Genomic DNA, 25883 nt, shown 5'->3' with positions numbered 1-25883 from the left:
ATAATTTTAAAAAAATATTTAGGAGGATAACAAATTAAGAAAATCATCGAAACTTTTATTAAATGTCTTGATGCCAGGTTTGTCATTTCTGTATTCCTCAAGTTTTCAAGTCATTATTTTCAATTTCTTTTTTAATGTTTCACATTTATGTTTTTTCTGTATATTTGGCCAAATGCTATCTACATATATTCGTCAAATCCCATCCAAACCTTCTTATAACATACATAGCAGGAGTGGTAGCCTAAAAAATAAGAGGCTTATGACAAGTATAAAAAAAGTTATAAAAAAGAAGCATAAAAGCAAGAATATATACAGAAATAAAGGCAACAGAAGTGTACCGCTGTTCAATAGTCATAAATCGATTAAGCGAAAATGAATCCGGGTCAAAAACCAAAACCGAAGGAAACAAATCAACTATAAGAGAAAAACAATGGAACTACAGAAACACTGACTGCTACAAAAATAAACGCCAATATACATATAAACGGACTACATGATAACAACTGCCCTTTTCATGACTTGGTACGGGACATTTAAAGACAAATGGTATTTTGAACGTGGTTTTATGTCTAGCCAAAACTCCCGATTATATTTATTTCGGTTTCGAACTTTTTTGATCTGAGCGTCACTGGTCAGTCTTGTGTGGACGAAACGCGCATCTGGCTTATTAAATTTTAAACCTGGTACCTTTTGTTAGCTTTTATTCTTTTATTTCGCTGTCCTATATGTTTTCCAATTTATTTGTATTGTAGACCTGTCTTGTAATATTGTCATTTTAATGTTATATTTAACATTGCCATAAAAGCGGGAGGTTTGGCTAGCCACAAAAACAGGTCCAACCAACCATTGTTTATGCCCAACCTACGATAGAAGAGGGGCATTACGTTTTCTGGTCTGCGCGTCCTTTCGTTCGTCCGTCTGTCCTGCTTCAGGTTAACGTTTTTGGTCAAGGTAGTTTTTGATGAAGCAGAGGTCCAATCAACGCGAAACTTAGTACACATGTACCTGTTCTTTCACTAAATAATTCAAAATTCGGTGACTATGTGGAACGCATATATCCCATCAAGCTAGAGATAAAGGATACTACAGATACAGTTAAGTCGGCCTCATATCTTGACTTACATCTAGAAATTGACAATGAGGGTCGGTTGAAAACAAAACTTGAAACAAAACGACAAAAGAGATGATTTCAGCTTTCCAATTGTGAACTTTCCATTTCTAAGTAGCAACATCCCAGCAGCACCTGCGTACGGGGTATATATCTCCCAATTGATACGATATTCCCGTGCTTGCATTTCCTATTATGAGTTTCTTGATAGAGGGTTGCTGCTCACAAGGAAGCTATTAAAGCCAGTGTTCCAAATGGTGAAGTTGAAATCATCTCTTCGTAAATTTTACGGACGCCATCACGAGTTGGTTGACGTTATGGAGAACCGTTTCACAAATGATATCGGATATGTTCCTTACGTCGTAACTACAATCCCCTTCCCTTTCATGAATGTGACCTACCGAATTAGACTATTTACCGGATTTGTTATCACATAAGCAACACGACGGGTGCCACATGTAGAGCAGGATCTGCTTACCCCTCCGGAGCACCCCTAGTTTTTTGGTGGGGTTCGTGTTGTTTATTCTTTAGTTTTCTATGTTGTGTCATGTGTGCTGTTGTTTGTTTGTCTTTTTCATTTTTAGCCATGGCGTTGTCAGTTTGTTATAGATTTATGAGTTTGACTGTCCCTTTGGTATCTTTCGTCCCTCTTTTATGATATGATAATTTCAAATCCAAATTAGTTTTTTTACCCAATTTCACGGTCCATTAAACATGGAAAAGGATAATGCGAGTGGGGCATCCGTGTACTTTGGACACATTCTTGTTTTTCTTAAAATGACCTGTACCAAGTCAGAAAAATGGCCATTGTTATATTATAGTTCGTTTCTGTGCGTGTTACATTTTAATGTTCTGTTTCTGGTATGTCAGAGTTTACTCATATTTAATGTGTTTCCCTCTGTTTTAGTTTGTTACCCGGCTTTGGTTTTTTTCTCAATCGATTTATGAATTTCGAACAGCAGTATACTACTGTTGCCTGTATTTATATTGCAATGTTTAAAATATCGCTAAAACGACAACATAACTTTAAAGGGATATGGTACAAATAAACGAAAGAACCCATACAGGCATGATAAAGTAAGTTTGGTATTATAGGGCACTGCAAAAACGACATTTTGAAAACTAGTTCAATAAAACGCACACAACAGTCCTTGAATTTGTTTTTGGCACATTATATTATATCTTCATTCGAATCGTGACATATTCTTCTTTCAGCTTCTGCATATAAAATGGAAATCCCTCTCCTATATTTACTTCAGCAGATGTCATGCTATGAATTCTTATACCCCTGTTCAGCTGAACCTTCCTCACCTTGGCTGAACTATAGTATTCCCCTTAGAAAAAACGCACAGAAGCCTTGAAAAGTTCAAATCTGTGTGTGATTTTTGAATAATGCTCGTTTACACAAGACTCCTCTGCCAATACAGATTTTGCGGCTTCAGTTGAATTATACCAGAAATAAATCCATAATAAGGCAAATAAGACATCCCCGCCTCCAATCTTGTCCCCTATTTCAGTAAGTTGACGATCAAATTCCCAATTAAAACCAGGAGTTTCAAAAAGAATTCCCCATATATCCATATATCGGGCAAAAAAACAAGGCAGCCTTAAGTTGAAAAAATTACTTCCGAGATTACTGAGAATGTTTTCAATGCAATCGCCAAATGTAAACTAGAGCATTGTATGTCTCCATGAACATGAAACATTAAGGCAGTTTTTAGCATGAAGGATGATAAATTGATACACTTTCCAGGGTAATTTATTTCCCCAATCACCAACGATTTAAGAACTTTGTAAGCTTTCTTGTGTATTTCATCCATGTTTTGCATTGTTTTTAACTCAATAGCAGCAAGTGTTATAAATACAAGTATTTTGAAAAAAACTGTTATTTCGTTAGTACGGGATGGTTTAAATCTTAAGGATGTTTTTATTGAAAGTGTTTCCAGAAAGAAAAGTCACAATAGTAAGCCGGGTGTAATTGTTGCAGCTGTAAGCAACAGTGACCAAAAAAGGGAGCTTATGAAAGCAAAGCGTAATTTGAAGAACGTACATAAATTCAAGGATGTGTACATCGAGAATGATATGTCATACTCTGAGAGGAGAAATGAAGCAAACTTCCGCACTCTGATAAGAGCGTTTAAACAAGAAAATCAGGCCTTTACTATGAACGGTGGCCGAATTGTGAAGGTACATCATAACAACCAATCGTCAGTGGCAAGTGGTAAGAGCGGAGAAGGCAAACAGAACGAATCCGTCAATGGACGAAATGTACATCAGAATGAAGGAAACAACGGCCAACGACAAGGATACAGCAATCGTGGAAATATTAGAGGAGGTGGACGCGGAAGAGGGCGTGGTAAAAAATTCCAATAGGTTACATGCGGATTTTGGAATGTGAACGGATGGAATTGTGACAGGAACAGTGATAAATTTAAACTTTTATGTGCATGTTTGAATAATAAAGAGCTGCATATACTGGATATCGAAGAAACACATCTGGTTAAGAACAATACAATTAGTGTTGATGGATATACGTGGTTTGGTCATAACCGAATAGGCATTCATATACGCGCAAAGGCTGGCTCTGGTGGAGTAGGATTTTTGGTTCGAAATGACCTGATGGAGCTTTTTAACGTTATAGTTGTGGAAGACTCAATAGACGGTATATGTTGGCTAAAGTTCGAGGATAAGTTGAATTTGGACAATATTTTCTATGCCTGTGTAGTGTATTTGCCACCAGAAAATTCAACGCGTGCCGTGAATGTACATGAATTTTTAGAATCGCTAATGTCACAAATGTATACGATTCCAAAGGGTAATCAGTTTTATTTATGTGGAGATTTTAATTCAAGATGTGGTGATTTAAATGACTTTGTTGAAGGTATAGATACCTTGCCAGAGAGACAAGTAGTTGATTATAAAACTAATAAATACGGCAGCATTTTCTGTGAATTTTTAGCGGACATTAACTGTTGTATGTTGAACGGTAGGAATAATAGTCACAATGACTATACTTATGTATCGACAAGAGGATTAAGTGTTGTTGACTATTGTATAGTACCATACGAAATGTTGAAATCCTTTGATAGGTTTGAAGTCAGGCGCGTTTCTGCGCTTATTGATGATATGGGCATTATCGGTATTGTAGACCCGACACGGTGTATGCCAGACCATTCTTTACTTAGTTGGTCAATGCACTTGAACTTTCCTGTTGATGAAAACACAGAGCCAAAAGCCAATGCTGCTAGCTTTAAAACCAAATATGACCTTGGGAAAATACCCGAGGACTGGTTAAATAGTGAATCGTTTATATCGGATATTGATCGTATACTATGTATTTTAGAAGAGTCTGAAGCTAATCAGTGTGATATTGACAAAACATATGAAAGCTTTATTAATAGTATCAAGTCGGAAATGTCGGAAAAAATCCCTAATAAGATCATTCAAATTAGCAACGGTTCCAGTAATAAGCATCGGAGAATCAAGAAACCTTGGTGGAGTACAGAATTAACAGACCTTTGGAACGAGGTGTGCAAATCGGAAACTATGTATCTTAAAACCAAAAGTTGTCATTCTAAAAAAACAGTTGCGCCATTTATATTGTCAAAACAGGAAAATATTTGACAAAAATGTACAACAGGCAAAGCGTCGTTATTGGTATAAAATGCAGGATGATTTTACCAGTTCATGTGATAATCCGAAAGAATTTTGGCGAAAAATTGGAAAGATAGGCATTGGTGCAGAAAGGCAACGTAACATAACGATGGAAATAAATTTAGAAGATGGTTCGGTATCAACAGATCCAATTTTAGTTTTGAATAAATGGAAAAATGATTTTTCTTCAATGTTAAATGTAGAAAATTGTATACAGCCTTCTGAAAATATCGACTCTAAAGATCAAGATGAATGTGATTATTTATTGGATTGTGAAATTACAAGTGAGGAAATATTTAAAGTAATAAAAAAGGCTAAAAATGGGAAGGCGCCCGGTCTTGATGAGATACCAGTAGAAGTGTTGAAAAACCAAACTGCTTTAACATTTTTAGTTCGTTTGTTTAATGTGTGTTACAATACGGGTAAGGTCCCTGTTCTATGGGCCAAAGGTGTAATTGTACCAGTACCGAAATGTTCGTCGTCTGACCCCAGAGATCCTCTTTCATATCGTGGAATAACTTTAGCTCCAGCTACTTACAAGTTGTACTGTGGTGTTCTTGACTGTCGGTTGCGGGAAAAGTTTGATGCATCGGATAGTATCCATGATGAGCCGAATGGTTTCCGAAAAGATCGTAACACCATTGATCACCTTTTGTCTATAACTAGTATAATAGAGTCCAGAAAACTACGTAAACAGTCTACATATGCTTATTGACTTTAAAAAGGCATACGATACTATAAATAGAGCATTGTTATTTAATAAATTAGAGTTACTTGGTGTTAGTTCTAAAATGATAAAGGCATTAAGATCTTTGTATAATAATGTTCAGTCTTGTATTAAGTTGAATGGTCTTTTATCTGACTGGTTCCCTGTTAATACTGGTTTGAAACAAGGGTGTATAATTTCACCATTATTGTTTAATTTTTTCATTAATGATTTAATTGATGAAGTTAAAAAGTTAAATGTTGGTATTAGCATAGGTGAAGAAAAAGTGTGTATAATGTTATATGCAGACGATGTAGTTTTCTTAACAAAAAGTGAAAGTGAATTACAAATCATTTTGAATACTTTAGAATGTTGGTGTGATAGAAACATGATAAAGGTTAATCTAGAAAAATCAAAAGTTATACATTTTAGAACACCTTCTGTGCCATGTACTAATTTTCCTTTTGTTTTTAATGGAAAATGTGTTGATAAAGTATCAAATTATACATATTTAGGTTTATTATTAACCGAACATTTGAGTTATGAGGAAATGGCAAAAACAGTTGCCAAATCTGCCAGTAGGGCATTAGGGTTACTAATAGCAAAATGTAAAGCTCATGGTGGTTTTCAATATGATGTATTTACAAAATTGTTCAATTCAATTGTATGGTCAGTGATTGACTATAGTGCCTCTATTTGGGGTACTAAAGAATTTTCATGTATAAACGCTGTAAAACATAAGGCTATGAGATTTTTTATGGGAGTGGGTAGATATACCCCTAACTTAGCACTTTATGAAGATATGGGATGGAAACCATGTATTGTTAAACAATGGTCTTCCATATTTAGGACATGGTCACGATTTAATAAGATGTCTAATAGTAGACTTAATAAGAAAATTTTTCTTTGGAGTAATAATATCAGTTTTAATAAAGTAAAAAATTGGAACTGTAGAGTGAATACAAAGTTTAAAGAACTTGATCTTAATCAGTATTGTAATATTGAATGTATTTTGAGCAAGTCTGTTATTAAAGATATTGAAAACAATCTATGTATTATGTACCAAAATAATTGGCATTTAAATTTACTAGCTAATGAAAGCAGTAAATTGCGTACTTACAGGTTATTTAAATCAAATTATTGTACAGAAAAATATTTAAGTATTACTATGCCCGGTAAATTTAGAAGTGCATATGCTAAATTTAGAGCAGGTGTTGCTCCGATTAAAATTGAAACTGGCAGATATGAAGGTATAGATGTAAATGAAAGGTTCTGTTTTAATTGTAGAAAAAATGATTTGAATATAATTGAAGATGAAAAACATGTTTTATTAGAATGCCCAGAATATGCAGATCTGCGAACGATATTTTTTAACAGTGTATGTAATATAGAAAGTAGTTTTAGTAATTTAAGTAATGAAGAAAAGTTTTTATTTATGTTTCATGATGATAGAGTTTGTTATTTTACAGCCAAAATCTGCCATGAAGTACTTTTTAAGAGAAAGTGTATTTTATACTCGTAATAAGTTTCTATAATGTTGTTTGTTTTCTTTTGTATAAGTGTTTTTAATAGTATGGTGTTTTATGCTAAGATATATTGATATATGTAATAGATGTAATATAAATGTATTTTAATCTGTGTTTTTACAGTCTCTCATAACTCTTTTTAGAGTGGCTCTTTTTTTATAAATTGTTAATATTATATTGTGTTGTATATCAAATGTTTTAAAGAGGTGAGACTCTAATAAATTATTTGTTTGTTTGTTTGTTTGTTTATAAACCAACATGGTGGGTCTGGGTAATGATAATTATGACAGGATTTGGCAATGATATGGCATCCAGTTTCTTGAAAATCGCCTTGAAATTGTTTAGAAACCCCAGAATATGATATGACAGTTGTCACGTTTGGGTGTTTAAAAGCTGGCATTAAATCGATTCCAATTTCTATTGAATCCTTTGGCACGAGACCAGGTGATGTGTCCGAAGGTGATAACATGCACGAACCGACATACTTTAAAAGTAACTTTGCTTGTGTTGAGGAATGGCTGTTATCTTCCCTTTTCTTGTTTCGATTGAAAATGGTTTCATTTTTAATACGGACAAAAGCTGTTTCCAAAAGTCATATACGATCTTCGATGTTTCCCCGATAAATTCCTTGTTATGTGTTAGCTATTTATTAAAGATGGTCTTTACACCAGCATCGACAATTTTGATCTTTTGAAAGCACGGTGTACATCCCTTTTGTAATTCTATGGTTTCATTCCTTGACAGATTTTCAAAGATAATCATAAAATCAAACTCATCTGGAGGCCCGACTTTGGTACCTTCATAAAAACTCCCAGATTTAATAATTTCCCCTATTTTAAAAGCAGGGTTTGCTCTGCCAACATTGTCTAGAATATCACGTAGGATTTGAAATGTTTTATTTTCTATATCTTTAACCTCCTCGGGGTCGAGCTGAAATATACACTTTCTTTATAAACCCTCTCCAGGAACTTTTCTCTCATATTAGTTGGCGATTTAATCTGAAAGAATACAAAACATTTATGAGACATGAAAAAATACATTGAATATTTATGTTTAACATTAAAACAATTAAGTATGAACGTCACAATAAACTGGTAAGAAGTAAAACCCTAGAAGGTAAACTGGGAATCAATTCCAACGATATAAAAATGAGACTAAAACTATGAATAGGTAGAATAATATGTAGTAGATGAACAGGAACAGGAAACTTAAGATAGCATTGGCTTTCATGCATTTCATTGCCTAATGACTGGTTATAAAAATAGAGACTCTCATGAACCTTTATCAAAATTTTCTTTGCATCACTGTGACCTTATCAGTACGAATACCTAAAATAATTTCAGGCGTACTTGTTGACACATTAATTTTCTGTTTCTTTTTTTATAAAGTGCAGTGGCTGTATTTGTCTTCAAACCACATTTTTGTAAACTGAACCACCAAAAAGCCAATATAAAATGTTTGGATCCAACCAGTATCAATTATCAAGGGATTTTGTAATATGTTCTGCTGTCAGATTTATCTTTTTTATTCATTTTACATACATATTAGTTGAATGTTTTTTTTAGATGAGACCAGAAAAGAATTCACCTTTACTACGAATTCATTAGTCTCCATTCAACAACAAAATTATTTTAACTAAGAAACTAAAACATAATTTAAAGTAACATTTCCAAAGATGTAATAAAGTGTTATAAATTCGCAAATCCAGTTGTTCTGTGTAGACATGACTTATTATTGATATAGTCTTATTTATAAATCAACTGTCTACCAGATTTTGAAAATATTGTTTAACCCCAGAAACAGATTACCTTAAGTAATCTCCCTTCTTTTCAACTTGTGCCTCTATTTGTAGAATAATGAACTGCTACACAGGCCCTCGCCTAAATTTTTGTTTTTATTTTTGGTTGGGTTTGTGTTGTTCTTCGGTTGTTTTAAGTGTTTGGTATTGTTAGTGTTTTCTTGTGTTGTCTGTATTAATGTTACAAGTGAAGTCATGCCTTTCAAAATTATGAAGACTTAAAGTGGCACTGGCTGTCAAATTCATGTTCACCGATTTGAATCAAATTCCTATATTTAATTCATAACCATACATGTAAAACATTTATCCAAATTATAAAACGTCTAAAACAAACAATTTACAGGGCATCGGCTCAATATTATGTTACTTTGTTTCGTGTCTATATTAGTCTAGATTCAATCTAAGTAACTATCGAGTTGACCTCAAAAGACCTCTGATGGCCATATAAGAGATATAAACATAAAATGATAAATATAGATAAAAAAGATGATAGCAAAATGTGAGGATTGTTCTAGGTCTGTTTAATGTCGTATTATAGTTTAAAACTATATTTTAATCGTTGTTTTTACCTGTATAAGATTAATTTTTGTGGATCGAATCAGTCAGTCAAATGATTTACCTTTGTTTCACGTTTAATGTTGATATTTGTTTGCTTTTGATAACATGACACGCACAACTATGCGTTATTCATCTTTAGCTAAGGAGTGAAATTGAAGTTCATATGAATACGTTCAATGATGTCGAATTATTCACTTACAAGAGTTGATCATCTATTTTTTTTTATTTATTTTGACAAAATTGAACCATACATCAAAGCGAATTAGTATTTCACTATTTTATTTTCATTAATGATTAAAAAATACCAATAATATTTTAGATTTTTCCTAAATCTTGTAGCTAGTGTTCCTTCAAGTGAATCAAGTATTTATACATCCAAAATTCAATATTTAAAGTTCCTTGTTATAGTAAATGCTGTAATGGAGGAACAGAAGCTATAAAGTAATCTTTTGAATTACGGACGCCATCATGATATGTTTTACTCTTATTTGATATCATTGTCGTAGCTGAACGCAGAAATGTTCTAATGGCGAAGCTCTGTTCAAAATCGCCTTTTTTATTTGCCTAGATAAGAACATTGTCCGGAATTTTAATTGTACTTAATGTTCTGAGAAGAGTTGTATGACCGAAAAAAACAGTCTTACTCCTTTTGGAGTTTATAAGATTCCCTCTGGTTTTGTTTGCAATCTGATAATTGATTTGTTGATTATATTTCTCCCGTAATGATATTTAGATATATGCACTGCATTATATTGCAAAATAACGTTATATTAACTAGAGTTCTATTAGGCAGTCTATTATTTCAGAAACTTGAACCCAAATATATAAGTTTCATACATTTTCGAATAATGAATCGATTGAGTGGGAACACAGTTATATAGAATGACACGTTAAATGAAGATTTTACAGTAAAGAGGTGATAGCAAAGTCTACAAGTATTTCGGCAATTATTTTTATATATATATATGGAAGTTGTTTCACAGAATCCCACTCCACTTATGACAGTGTGCAAACCACACATAATTTGTTTATATTTCAGTGTTTAAGCGAGGGATGGCAATACTTATCTGATTCTCATTTTTTTGTCGATGGTATCAAACAATATAGAGTTCATTTGATTACTCAAGCGCAAGGATCGCATTTTTCACTAGTCAAGTAAATTCATTAAAATAGCTTTTATTCCTTACAATGTGAATTTAAATCCATTCTAACCTCTCTTTAAAATTATTTGCTATGAACTGTCAAGAGCACTGTTCTAGAACAATCGTTAGAAAATTCCTCTCGAAAACTTTCACTTGTAAATGAATTCTAAAGTGAAACAGTAATTTTAATATTGAATGTTCAATTCCTTTTGTCAATTTTCACTTATCCACTACGGCAAATTCAATGCTGCTCAGACAATTCACTTACAGTTCAGTAACTTTACCAACAACTCAGTATTTTATTGATGTGTACAGGTAATCAACAACTACGGAACAGTCCGAACATAGACGGTTCCATCCATTTATATATTTTTTTAAGAAAGCAATATATCATACATTATTTATGTCCAGAGTCAGAAGAATATGTGTTCTGATGGTTGTATGAACAATTCCTCCCATACTCAATTAAGGCATTTTCAACTTTCTTCTAGTTGATTTCGCAATATTTTGCATCATTGCATGGTCGTAAAATATAAATGTGAACGCACTTTGTGACTTATACATCTTTTGCAATGGGATGTCACATGAAATATTATTGCGTATAAGAAAACAAGTCAACTATCACCAGCTGTTAAGCAGTAAGCGTGTCATCCATATCTTATTTTGTAACTGCACATACTAGTATTTCCTTTACCCGATTAAAATTTTATTATTATTCCAAGCTATAGTAACAATGTCATCTCGAGTTTTCAAAATATGTTATAGGAACAGTAAAATAAAAATAGACTGGTGGTTTGAACCACCATAGATATATTCGAACGAATTTCAGAGAAAATTTCCTGTCAAATTTAAAAGATTATTTTTTTCTTTCATTTTAAGCATGAATTCGAATATGATGTAGTATGTTTTGGTGGATTACTATTAAAGTTGATTTACTCCTTATACAATCCTGCCTTACCATATGAGATAAACTTACTGGCAAAAATAATTATCAATTACTAAGTTTTTTACGGCCAAACCTTCACTACAAATAAAATGTGTTCACAATACTTTTTGAATAATATGATGTATTAACATCTTTGTCAATATCTATGGAAAATTAAGCACAAGAGAATATTTTTTTTCCAAATTGTGCTGTGGGAATATGTCTTGTATAATTGTTAACCCTGCAAAAAGGTTATTAAGCAGTGTATACAATCTTGACTTAGCTTGCAATACATAAGTGCCGAGGAACAGACAGTTGGAAAGCTAGAGAGACATACAGAGTGATTGATATGTGATTTAACAATGTAAGAACCTTATAAATAAAATATAAGTATAGTAAAGTAAAATACCTACCATTCTTGTATGATCAGAAGTAGCTAAAAGTTAAAACCAGGCGTTTGATGAATCGACTGCTGAACGTTCAAATATTTATTCAAAGATTATAAGGAAGGCAATGTCAGATCTAAAAAAATAAGAAAATTAGGATAAATACATGAGTTTGGGTGGGTTACTTCAATATGTATGTCATTTTTTTTCTATTGCATAATTTTTATCCATTACTCTTTAAATTTTTGAACCTCATCATTTTCTCTTGTTTATATTTTGGATCTGTTTTTTTCGAATTCTATTTTTGTTCCATAATTCGGTATTCTTTAAACCCGATGCAGACCCTCCCAAATATGAAACTTTATATTTTAATGTATTATAGTGTAGCATTTAAATCACACACAATGTGTATAATGTCAAGGATTTACAAATGAATACTTCATTTACAAACTTGAACAATTACAAATGAGCACAATACCATTAAATAGTAACAATAATTGTCAATGAAAATTGAAGCTGATCCCGAAAATAAATTAATCATTAGACTCAATAAATATTGTACAACAATGGACCTTTTAATACTTAAGGCTAATTATAAAATACCAAAAATGAGACACAACAAGGGAACTACCACGTGAAATTATGAAGGAAAAGGATACTGAAATGAATATCCAAGCTTGTAAGAACTGATTATAAACATTATTGCTGCTCAAATGCGGGTAGAAATGAGAAGTAAACGAAATGCATGTAATCGGTGTGTACAAACTTGAAAATATAGTCCGTGGAAAACAATTAAATATGCACATCAACAAATGAAAATAGATATGCTTCAGTTACAGAAAATCACCTCTTGTACCTCCTTTATACTCCGAATACCAAATAGTTTCCCCTCAGCAAAGTCGATGAAGCGAAAAATAATCTAACACTTAAAAACAAAGCCTTTAACCATAAATGAATTTGATAAATTCTAAAACTTTATCTACATTTAGTTTCAATGTTTGCTTCGGCTCGAATTGTTGTTTCTGGTTTCACGTACGTATTCTGCGTTGACAATATAGACACGACACACATAAAAGTGTCTATCATCAAAATACAAGATAAAACTAGTTGGGAATATCTATAAAATAGATAAAAACTCACATAAATCAACTTATCCACATACCTTATCTTTCATTAACCACTTCCTGTATTAAGTAATCTTTGGCGGTTTCTGAGAAACTAACTGATAACAAAATTCACGGAAATATAGATTGGTTAGGTTGTTCTCGTTACACCTAGTAATCTCGTCACGACTTCTAATCGCATAATCAATTATAAGAATTGCCGATAATTTTAAATTACGAAATACTAATTAAAAGAAAACTCTTCTCCCTTTTTATTTAACTCGACGAAAGAAATATTAAAAATATATCTTTCTACATCAAAGATCGTCATCAAAGAGCAAGACCGATCTCGCATAGCAAGCTACAAAAGAACACAACATATTGACAACTATAAAATAGTTCAAACTAAAAATAAACGGCTATATTAAAAATTCTGTAAAAATCAGTAGCTGTAAACTAGTATTACACTATTGGCCCAAAAATTAATGTTATTCAATACATGTTTTGATGTATAAAGTTTCTTTTTTACACTAAAAAATGCGTGTTGATTTGAAGTTATGGCTTTTTAGTTGTTTTTTTTTCTTTCGGGTGTTTTCTTTACTTCATTACCAGCTATTATAGATAATAATTGTTTTATGCTTTATCAAATTGGATAGAATTCAATTGTTACCAAAAAGGTTACCTGTTTTATGTCATTTTTTCTAGGTATACATCTTTCAATATTTTATCAGAAAATAATAACAAGGTACTTAAATACTGTTTATTCACGATCTATTTATTTAAAAAATGTTTTTATTTAAAGTCAGCCATCATTTCGTTTTACTTATATAGGTGAAATTTCATTATGAAATTTTGTTTAAAACTCATAAGTCAAATAGTGACCAACACAATAGCAAAGACACGAAAGACGTCGAGAAGACAAACAAAACAACATCTAAATGTGTCAAACGGTCTTCTGTAATTTCGGAGTATATAATTATGTCATTTTGGAGGACTGAAAAAAACCCGTTAAAATCTCGTCTGGAAACTTATTCTGCACCAAGCGCTGGAAAGTTGTAGTCGCATTACATAATCCGAACGACATTCGAAGATATTCATATTGTCAAAACAGTGCTCTAAAAGCAGCTTTCTCGATATCAACCTCATTCATCGCCAAAACATCGTAACAATTATTTGAATTCATTGTGGAAAACAACATTGCTCTCTCCACTTAAAGCATATTATGATTCAGCAACACGACGTAGTTGATACGCATCTTTGTAGGACTTCGTTTTATCTTTTCTAAAATCCACGCACGTTCAAACATAAAGAAATACTATTTATTCATATTATGAGTTTCTGTTATTTCTAAAACTCTTAGCCATCTGTTTATGTCTGTTGATGGACGTTTTTTTTTAATTTCATACTAATTGAAAAACAAGGCTTCACATTGGTCTTATGTGTAATACCACCAAGTCAAAGTACGTCACATCCAGTTGCATACGAAAAAGGGTCGAAAAGTTTTTCATTGAATTTGAGCCTGTGTGAAAAATCCTACATTTTTTATGTAGAAACAGAATTTTGATTCATAAACATATATCTTAGATGTTTCAATCAAATATTTCAAAAACTAGAGGTTACATGGTTACTAAAAATTGTAAACAGAAAAGAAAGGGGTGTCATTTTGGTTAACTTCAAGTGAGTGTTATTATCATATATGCAATGAACATATATGTGGAATTTTGTCTGTAATACTGGACAGGATAAAACTTGACTCGTGTAAAGTATTTCTTTCTTTGAAACAAAGATAAATTCTGCACAATTTTTCAAAAGTGCCGATTTAACTAAGAATAATAGGAGAAGACAATAATGGTATTACACCCCTTATTCCTATGAACATTTACTGTACATCTAGATCAAATTTTCTTTTTTAATGTAAATCTCAACTTCTTGGATAATCCAGCCATCCAGTTTACCTTAAAATTCCATCTGTATATAATATTGTGTTTCTGGTAATGAAATAGTGTCATGAAAAATATCATTTAGATATAATTATTATCTCACTTTTTTCAGTTTTAAAAGATTATTTGTTTATTATAAAATGTAAAAACTTATTTCCCTGTACATTTATTTTCTCATATCAAAATATGTAAATGGTTGTCAAAACCAGGACTTTATTACTTTATCAAATTCTGGGAGACATTTAGATACACTATCAAATGTGTTTTGTCATTTGATTTTGCCATTTGATTATGGACTTTTCAAAAATAGATTTTCCTCTAAGTTCAGTATTTTTGTGATTTTACTTTTTTTTTTTAGTTCATGTTTAATATAAACCAAATTTTATTAGGCACCTTGAAATATTTAAAAGGTATAAGCTTTCAAGTGGCAATTTTCCAATTTTTATTTATATACCCATGACACCTTTAACTAAATAAATAAAGGCAAAAGTAGAATAATAAGACATAAATCAATTTTAAAACAAAGACGGGTTACAATCTAAAACTGAGGGAAACACATTAACTATGAGAGAAAAACAATGGAACAACAGAAACACTAAAGTGAACAAAAACAAACGCAAACATAGAACATAGAAACGAACTATTTGATAACAACTGCAATATTCCTGACTTGGTTTTTGGACATTTATAAAATTTTTGGATTGAACCTGATTTTATGACTAGCCAAACCTTAATTTACTTTAAAATTGGACTATCCCCGTTTCTCATATGGACTTATTAGATTTTTTGTTTACTTATTCTGGTTTCCCATCCATGATATAGTTAAAATTTTATTTGTAATTCTTGAAGATAGCTTTCTGGTTCTAAACAAAAAAAAGGTTGGTAAATAAAGGAATTAGTAGTATAACGCTGTTCGAAAGTCATAAATCAATCGGGACTAAAATAAATCTGGGTTACAAAATAGAACCGAGGAAAACACATCAACTATAAGAGGAAAACAACGAAACAACAAAAACACTGAAGTAAACAAAAAACAAACGACAAAGAAACACACACACAAACGAACTATAAGATAACAACTGTCATTTTCCTGACTTGGTACAGGACATTTTAAGAAAAAATGGTAGGTTAAACCTGGTGTTGTGGTTAGCCAAACCTCGCACTTTTATGTCAATATTATATATAACACTTAAATGACACCATTACATGACAAGAATATAGTATAAATAAATGCAAGAAAATTCAGGAAAGAAAAATACACAAATAAACAATACAATAGTACATTTCGACATGCTAAGCACAGAATAAAATCGAAACCGTAAATCATCAAGGACAGCACACAAAACAGCACTAGAGAACCACGAACTGGTTCAACGCCATGAAAGTGATGTCACAGGTAAATTTCTAAAAATGTTGATACTGTTCAAGATCAGGATAGTAACTATGTCATTTGATGTATTTATAATAATTACAAGAATATTAATAAAGATTTGTGTTAGCAATTACATAATTAATTGTATTATCTAGCTATGTCATTTTTTTTTTCTAAATCAAAGTGTAAAACAAATAGTTAGTGTACATATCGTGGCTTCAATTTAAAATCTTAGAAATAAACTGGGTGAATAATTATCTTTACTTTTACATACGAATAAAAAATAACAAAAAAGTTGAATTACAACTACAAACTTTAAGACATTTAACAATATCCGATCAGAATTACAAATACAAAAATCATAGAAAAAAATACATGAATGTCGGATAAAAAAAAATACCGCGAAAGGCCTTATAGCAATGCAAATTCACACTCAACAAAAGAGTTATATTCAGAAACAGGTCATGATCGGTACTTAATAGATCAGACTACGTTAATGGTAAATCTCGATCTTAGACGTTTTAAAATTTTCTATAGTTAGTTTACACAGACACAACGTATGCATCAACCCATTTGTGATGGTGTCCATCAAATGTACGGAGTGTCATTTTTAATCTTTCCTCCTCATAACTTTTTTGGAGCAGTTATTTTCAAGTTGCCTATTTAATTAGGCTACTTGTAAATAACAAGCATTCAATATATAATAAGAAGTTGTAAAGACTAAATGTGTTCAATAATCTTTTGTAACGAAATCACTGACTTGGTAATTTATCAGCGCGTTCATTTGAATATACATAGCATTACTGCAGACACCGGCATACCGAACCAGCTGGAAAATATACACACCCAAAGAGGGACCAATAGAAAATCACCAACAAAAATCGAAAAAAAAGCATTAGTAAATCATGAAAAGGATCATTTGTTGTAACCGATAATAGTGTATTAAGGTGGTATGGGAGTCTAAAATAAAAATGATAGAATTTGTTCATGCCAAAACATAGTATCTATTAATCTATGTTCAAAAATATAATAAAAATGACAGGTCACCGCGTATTTTCTCATGCTACAGGACGTGACAAAATGACACATTTTGTATGGATTATACAGGAAAAAACACCATTTTGTGATTAGAAACTAAACAAAATGACAGAACTGTTCAATAAAGAAGGAAAAGATAGCTTTCAGACAATGCTTTGAGAATATCAAAAGAAAAGATAGGGTCACCGTACGTTTTTTCGGCAAAAATGCAAAATAGAAAAAAATCATGTAGAATCCTTCAGAAAATGCAATGTTTTAGAGTAACCTCTCCGAAAAATGTCATTTTAAAATCATTTAAAAACAACCAAAAAAATAAACGCGTGTAAAAATATTAATATTTAAAAGTTATATTTTTATAAATTGGTTCTTTTAAATAAAAATTCAAATTAAATATCTGCATTCTTGCATCAACTTTTGCTAACTTGATAGAAAATCTGGACCTTAGATTCTCTGTTTTTTACAATCCAAGATGGCGAAAGACACCCATACCACCTTATTTATAAGTATAATTAAGTTTCTATGATTAAATTTTCAAAGTTTGATTTGAATATTTGAAGCAAAAGTATCGTCAAGGTGATAACAAGTGCCATTATTTGTTTTTATCTGTATAACATATGGAAGTAGATGAATTTTAACTAAGATATATGCCAACATGAATTGTCATTGATATGGTTATATTTATAAATTTACTGTTTACAAAATTGTGGAATATTTTGAAATACTAAGACTTTTCTACCTCATGCATAGATTACCTTAGCTGAAATTGGCATAACTTTTAAGAATTTTGGTTCTCAATGCTCTTCAACTTCATACTTTATTTGGCATTTTAAACTTTTTTGGATTCGAATGTCACTGATGAGTCTTTTGTAGACGAAACGCGCGTCTGGTGTATATACTAAATTTAGTCCTGGTATCTATGATGAGTTTATAAACTGTACAGGAACAAGTTTTCAATAAAGGGGGCACAACTGGAGCTTACGACTATTTAGAGGCTTTAAAGATAAAACATCCATTGATCTAGTCAAGGAGAAATTTACAGCTTTAATTATCTCTTTACAGTTCTAGTTGGTATATCTACATGAAAAAAGGTAGACATGTTTGACTAAAGGTCAAATCATATTAGGTCAATATCAAAGGCACAATATGTGTCAATGCCAGTTTATTTTTAACAAGAAATACTTCACTCTGATCTCGAGGACTTTGCTATTATTAGGCTACTTGAAAATAACAAGGACTCAATATAATATTAAGAAGTTGTAAAGACTAATTGATACTGTACTGCCCAAATTTGACATGTATTTATAACTAACGAACTTATCAAAAATATTTTAGATCCTTTCTTAATTAATTTGTTTTGTTTGATACTCCTGAATCATTTATGAGTTGATTAAACAAAAGTATCATATATTTATATAGTACATTCAACTATATAGTAAAAATACCAAGCTTATAATTTACTACGCCAACGGCTCATTCTGTCTCTGTCAACACGCCATTGGCGCTCGATCCACAGCAGTAAGAAGGCAAAATCAAATGGAAAATCAAAATTTTGAAATTCATTTAAAATTAAAGAATATAATTATCTCCCTCAGGCAAAGCTCTGTTTGCTTGTCCGGATTTGGCTATAATTTTTGGTTAGTTCAACTCTTCAACGTTTGTATAAGGTTTGGTTTTTCAAATATTTTGTTTTTAAGCATCACTGAAAAGACAGTTGATAAAAATACGTTCTGAAGTACTTACAATTCAAGCATTTAAATACCCGTATTTGATGTCAAAGAAACAAAATTGCTTTCTTTAGAAATATCGATGAATATGATATATTGTCAACTATCCTTAATTTGATTTTTTTCCGTAGTCTTATTATTTGCGTAGTATACAGGTGTACATTTCGTTGTCTCGTTCTATTTCAACTTTACAAAAAATGAAAAGTAATTGCGCCCCTTTATAAGCAGACTTGTTTTTGTACTGTTACGTATCACAGTTTTTGACTAAACTCAGTAAAGACCCGTCGAAATTGCATTTAATTGACAAATTCAACAACACTTACCGTTTTCTTGATGATGTTTTTTCGTTAAATAATCAAGAATTTTCTCAATATACTGCTGAAATTTACCCCATGGAACTTACTTTAAATAAATCAAATTTAAACGGTAATAACTGTCCTTTCCTAGATTTAGATATTTCGGTTTTAAACGGGAAACTCCACACTAAAATTTACAACAAAAGGGACGATTTTTCGTTCCCTATTGTTAATTTTCCTTTTTTAGATGGTGATGTTCCTTTGGCACCATCTTACGGTGTTTATATTTCACAGTTCGTTCGCTATGGTCGTGTCTGTTGTGACGTTTTTTGATTTTAACGAACGTAATCTATGGATTACTGGTAAATAATTAAACCAGGGATATCGTTACCATAAATTACTTAAAACCTTTACTGAATTTTTCCATTGATATAATGATTTTGTTTTGAAGTTTGGTTGCAATTGTAGAAAACTTATTTCAAACGGGATAGCACATCCTCGTTTTTACGGAAATGTTGTTAACCGTGCCCGGAAATTTAGAAATGACCCTTATAAACTTCGCTCCTTTAAATAAACTTATTCTAAAAGGTTACCAATTCAACAGTGTAGTAAATATAAAAAAGAAGATGTGGTATGATTGCCAATGAGACAACTATCCACAAAAGACCAAAATGACAGAGACATTAACAACTATAGGTCACTGTACGGCCTTCAACAATGAGAACAGCCCATACCGCATAGTCAGCTATAAGATCATTGAATATTGTTTTTATTGGTATAAATATTGATTTTGTTATCAGTAAAATAAAAGCAAACTAAATATTACTAGTATGTTATATACATAAACACATTCATGGATCTACAATTTGTCTATACATGTATCTTGGCATTGCATAATGTCAAGTTTTTCTCTGACTGTTTATGACGTCTTTACACTAAATCCATTTTTTTATTGGTTGTTAGTGGTTTTGAACTAGCTGTCAGTTAACTGCGAGCACTCTCAGATCTGTTCCTATAGTGTCTTTTTGTTGTTGGGATGTACAAGTACCAGGCCACGTACACTTGTTTTTTTGACCATCTGATGAGTTAAGACTTTTTCAACTGATTTTTATAGTTGGTTCTTATTTTGTACTGTAATACCACTGTCCAAGGTTAGGGGAAGGTTGGGATTCCGCTAACACGTTTAACACCGCCACATTATGTATGTATGTGCCTGTCCCAAGTAAGGAGCCTATAATTCAGTGGTGGTCGTTTTTTTATGTGTTTCATATTTGTTTTTCGTTCATTTTTTGTACATAAATAAGGCCGCTAGTTTTTTTCTCGTTTGAATTGTTTTACATTGTCATTTCAGGGCCTTTTATAGCTGACTATGCGGTATGGACTTTGCTCATTGTTGACGGCCGTACGATGACCTATAGTTGTTAATTTCTGTTTCGTTTTTGGTCTCTTGTGTAGAGTTGTCTCATTTGCAATCATACCGCATCTTCTTCTTTTTTTTTTTTTATAGATATTATAATGATATACATTCCCAATCTCCAATGAAAAATAAATGATATATTTGTTTTTTCTACGCAGTTTCAATCTATTTTTCTTGTTAATCTATAAGGCGTCCAAATATATAGAATCATTTTCATAACAGTGAGTGTTAATGAGACCATTTTATGGCACGCTCAAGTCTCTCATTGATTGAGTCAGATTATCACGTCGTACTGTATTATATACATTTAAACTGCTGGATCACTTAAGGTTCACTATGTCTAAATCAAATAAATCGAAAAACTAATAGAGAAAAAAACCTTTGTGTTTTGTTTAATATTGTATACTATAGCGTTTTTGTTATGTTTCATCTTATGTATCGAAATGTGTATCAAGTGATTATTTAAATCTCGATTGTTTTGGAATGCTTTTGATAGATTGGTTGAGCATAAAATCATTGCTATCGATAGCCGATGACAAAAAAGTTAAAGGTAAGATAATGCAGACGTATTACCAGATTAAGTATTACGATTGTCCACACTGTTATTGGAATACCTCTAAACTTAGTATCTAATTAGGATATGATTTAGATACAACATGAAGTGTTATAATGACAATCTAATACGTTCATGGTTTCAATAAGTAAGTTTTAAGTGAAACTCATTTTGCGAAGGAAAAAAAGAAGAATAAAAATCAACACGAGAGAAAGCGTGTGATTGATAAACCATTTTAAGCATTGCAGAGGATACAATTTAATGACAAAAAACTACACTGGTTTATTTAGCAGAATATATATCAAAGTACTATACCAATAAACCGAAAATACAAAGAAAAAAATTAAAGAAATGGTTTATTACAAAGTGTTTAAAATTTTAATATCACTTAAACAAGAATTCAACCAAAATGGAAGATATAAATGAGATATTAAGGTGAAATTGTTCTTACAAAACTGGTTTGAAGATAAAGTGCCGTCCTGGTTGGATTGTGCTTCCTATGTAAAAAACCCCAACATTTAACATCATAATATGGAAAGCCAATGATCAAACCATTCATTTGATAAATTTCTAAATAGGTTTTTTGCTTTTGGGTAAACAATCAAAAGAGAGTAAAAAATGCAATGAAGGCAACAGTAGTATACGCTGTTCTACGTATCAGAGTTATTTAAACTAATAAGTAGAAGACACACTGATAAGGCTATAGAAACAATTTGAAAATCGACAGAAAGAAAAACAGAAGTCTACTGACAATTGTGTGACAGTTAAGAAAACTAAAAACTTAGAAACACAAAACCCGGAAGTAAATTAGTATCAAACAGGTCAAACTTTTTTTATAATATATTACGGAAACAAACAAATGGTTTGATAAACCACTTCAAAAGTATAAGTGCTTACAATATTCGTTCAAACCAGGAAAATAACCTCCATTTTCGAAAGCAGAACAAATTTGAACTTTATTGTGTGTCTCTAAACTGGTGTTATATTTTGAAAATTATTTCTTGAATTACTTTATTAAAAAATATGCGCCTTTTCAAATAAAACGACGGTTTCATGGAACAATGCATAATAATTGTATTAAAATCTGTATCAGCATTCGTCTGTTATTACTTGATAATGGGGTATAAAACGTGCTTATAATTAATTTATAAATTCTCTGATCTTACCAACAATTCATTGACGTTCACGTATTACATTTCTTTTTTTAGACAGCAACTTCAATGCTATCTAAGCTTTATTTCTTCTTCCTTCTTGGTAACAAAAGAGATCCGCTAGGTTTTCAAAGTAGTGCATGTGCTGGTATGATCCAAATAAATAATCAGTGTTTGGCTGATGAGATCTTTTTCGAGTTGCACGGAATGCCAACACGTCTCGTTTACTTTTCTTTGTTGATATTTTAGGATATTAAGGAAGAATATTAGCTCTTTTCATCAGTTGTGGTTCTTGATATGCAAACGGTGTACCAATAGTAAATGCAAAGGTACTATCAGACAATATGTATGCAAGTTTAAATTTTATTTGATGATTTATGAAAAATATCATACTGATGACTCAATCCTATTAACTTTGCTAGTATTCAGCAAGTGAATACAATATACCAATAGGAAGATGTGGTATGATTGCTAATGAGACAACTCTCAACAAGAAACAAAAAAGACACAGAAATAAACAACCATAACATATTTCTTTTAGGACGAACGAAGACTTGGGAGAACACAAATTATCTCTTTTTTTCCTGTCTGGGTGTTGCCTACCATGTCCGACGCGAAACAGAGTTGGACCAGCATTTTAAAATAGAACTAGAACACACCCGCGGGGGTTCAGAGCGTAGTTTAAAGTATGTAAAGTGTTGTTGGAAGAATTTTGTAAAATATTGAATGAATGGAGAATTTCAACAAAAGTATCATACGTCATAGGTTATTGGGGACAGGAAAATGTTTTTTTATCCCTCCTCCTTTACATACTTGTTTTTCGTTCATTTTATGTACATAAATAAGGCCGCTAGTTTTCTAGTTTGAATTGCTTTACATTGTCATTTTGGGGCCTTTTTATAAAAAAGCTGAGTATGCGGTATGGGCTTTGCTCATTGTTGAAGGCCGTACGGTGACCTATAGTTGTTAATTTCTGTGTCATTTTGTCTCTTGTGGAGAGTTGTCTCAACATGGCAATCATACCACATCTTCTTTTTTTTGTAGTCAATGAATTTTGTAAAAGATTACATGATTGGAAAATTTCAGAAAAGGTATCAAAACTTCACATGAATAATTTTAGCGCTATGAACATTCATTTATTTACTATATAAATAAAGTGTATTTACTTTCAATTCGAAGTTTACTAATCGATCCATGGTGGTCATTGATATAGTATGCAGACCCTCTCTATTTAATGAGCTCTGTGACCGTGGATATAGTAAACTTGAAAATGATAGCAGATAGAATTCTGAAAATACACTTTATTCGTAGAATATGTATGTTCAAAGTATACAGAAAAACGAAACCGGAAGTCTAATCTGACTTAAAATTTCGTCCAATGACGGGACAATATCCGAATGCCTTTAGGTGTCATACCACCAATTACTCCCTCAAATTTAGAACGTATGTGAAAGTAGGCCTACTCGGACAAAAAAAAGTGCATTTGATGTCATTGTTCACCTAAACTAACTAACAAATTTGCAGAAATGAAAGTTTTGTTGAAAGAGAAATATATTAAGACCATTTTGAGCCAAAATTTACCTGTCTATGAGTTTGCATTAAAAATTGAGGATTAATGCGCTCCATAGTATACTAATTTAAGATTTCCAGAAAACCAGGGGTTATTTTTAGTGGTACCTCCTTTCGGAAGCTCTCTGCTTTCTTATATGATTTTGAATGTATGTTGAAAATTGGCATGCAGAAAGGTGACACCTGTACAATTCAGGATATACCTAGTTTCTATGAAGTTAAACTTAAGGTAAAATATTTAGAAAGCTGTGAAAATTGCAAAATTTGGTTGAACAGATAGGGACTTTTAATTGGTGGTATGACACCTTTTTTCTCGTTTTTCTCCCAAAATAACTCAATCTGAATAATCATATGAATGGATGACAAATGCGACTATGCACTGTACCTATAGGACATAGAGGCATGTTTATTAATGTATTGTGGAAAGAAGAGAAGCGACACACAAAATGAGGTCTTCTCGTTTAATAGTATAGATTACTTCCCCTTTTCGAGTTTAAATTCTGATTAAAAATAATAACTTGATGATTGCAATATCAACCAAATCAGGAAATGTGGTTATCGTTGCACTTGATTAATTTTGAAAATATTTCGTCACAACTTATAGCATTTTGACACCACTGTCTTTGATGTTAAAAACATACTTCGATGTATGCATGCGGGAATTTCTCGCTACATTGAAGACCTGTTGGTGACCCTCTGCTGTTGTTTTTTATTTGGTCGGGTTGTTGTCTCTTTGACACATTCCCCATTTCCATTCTCAATTTTATTCGATGAACATGTCTTCATAAAATTATAATTTTATACAAACTTACACGCAAAGTAGCTGTTAAAAACCATGTCAATCTTTTTTAGTTTTTTTCAATTCTGCGTTTTAAATACATTTGTATATCGAGTGACGTTTTTAAAAGCGTTTATTATTTTATCTTTATTTTGCCAATTGTTATATTTGTGGTAAAAATAATGACTCCTGATCGTGAAGAAGATCTCCAAATTATTTGTAATTCCTTATTTTAGTTTGGCTAAACAACAAAGAAGGACACCTTGTACTATATATAACAGTTTTCAAACTTTAATTAAAATTTGTAAAAAAAATAATTTAATCGCGACATCAATCAGATATTGTTCAGGAAGGAACGATATTCAACCGTTTCCAAGCGAATTTGTCCCGATAATCCCGTTCTCACTCCGCTTCTAATCCGATGTGTATCTTTTGCATGGTAAAATTCGACCGAGTCTGTCACGACTGCTTCCCGATTCTACCGAATGTAATCCGACAGAGATCAGACAGTGAACCGACGATGAAGGAATTTATCCGTTTGAATCTGTCGACACACTCGGGATGATCAGGTACTGTCGGAACGTAATCCTATCACTGTCCGCTCTATCGCATTGCAAACGGCTTTGTCTGGTCTCAGTCGTATTGTATTCTGAAATTGTCGGAACTCTGATGTGAGTATCAATGACGAATTTCGTATTAATAACGGGACTGTTCCGGAACAGTTTCGGCAAAGACGGTTCGCAATCGACAAGATCTGGATGCAATCTGGGCTCAATCGGGAGAAAAAAAACAGCAATGCAAAATCTCTCCAGAGCATTCCCGTTCCACAAGACACCATCTAGAAAACACAGAAAATTGTTAGGATTTTGATCCGATACATCAGAATCTGTCACGACATAGTAACGCTTGTAATCCGACTAGACAAAATCGGCTGAGTTTCCCCGAATGTTACGGGACACACCTAACTGTCGGGGTGCTTCGCCGAACTATCTGGACCATTCCCGACCCGTAGGAATCTGTTACGAACTTAAACGACTGCGTTCAGACAATGATAGGACATTCCAGATAACTGAGGATATTACTCCGACTTTTTAATATAATTTGTTCGCTGTCTGTTCTCAAACGGGAGCAATTATCGG

At 32.1% G+C, this 25883-nt stretch overlaps 2 protein-coding genes across 2 annotated transcripts in view; one reads left to right on the top strand and one right to left on the bottom strand.

The window, feature by feature from the left end:
* Positions 1 to 25883, bottom strand: part of LOC139521850 (hephaestin-like) — a 331235-nt gene that overhangs the window by 255190 nt on the left and 50162 nt on the right. The window lies entirely within an intron of this gene.
* Positions 5554 to 6990, top strand: LOC139521369 (uncharacterized). The gene has a single exon (XM_071314848.1). The coding sequence runs from the start codon at positions 5554 to 5556 to the stop codon at positions 6988 to 6990; it is 1437 nt and encodes a 478-aa protein (XP_071170949.1).

This window comes from Mytilus edulis, chromosome 4 (genome assembly GCF_963676685.1).
Source record: "Mytilus edulis chromosome 4, xbMytEdul2.2, whole genome shotgun sequence".
Classification (NCBI taxonomy): Eukaryota; Metazoa; Mollusca; class Bivalvia; order Mytilida; family Mytilidae; genus Mytilus; species Mytilus edulis.
This window is presented reverse-complemented; position numbering and strand designations above follow the sequence as displayed.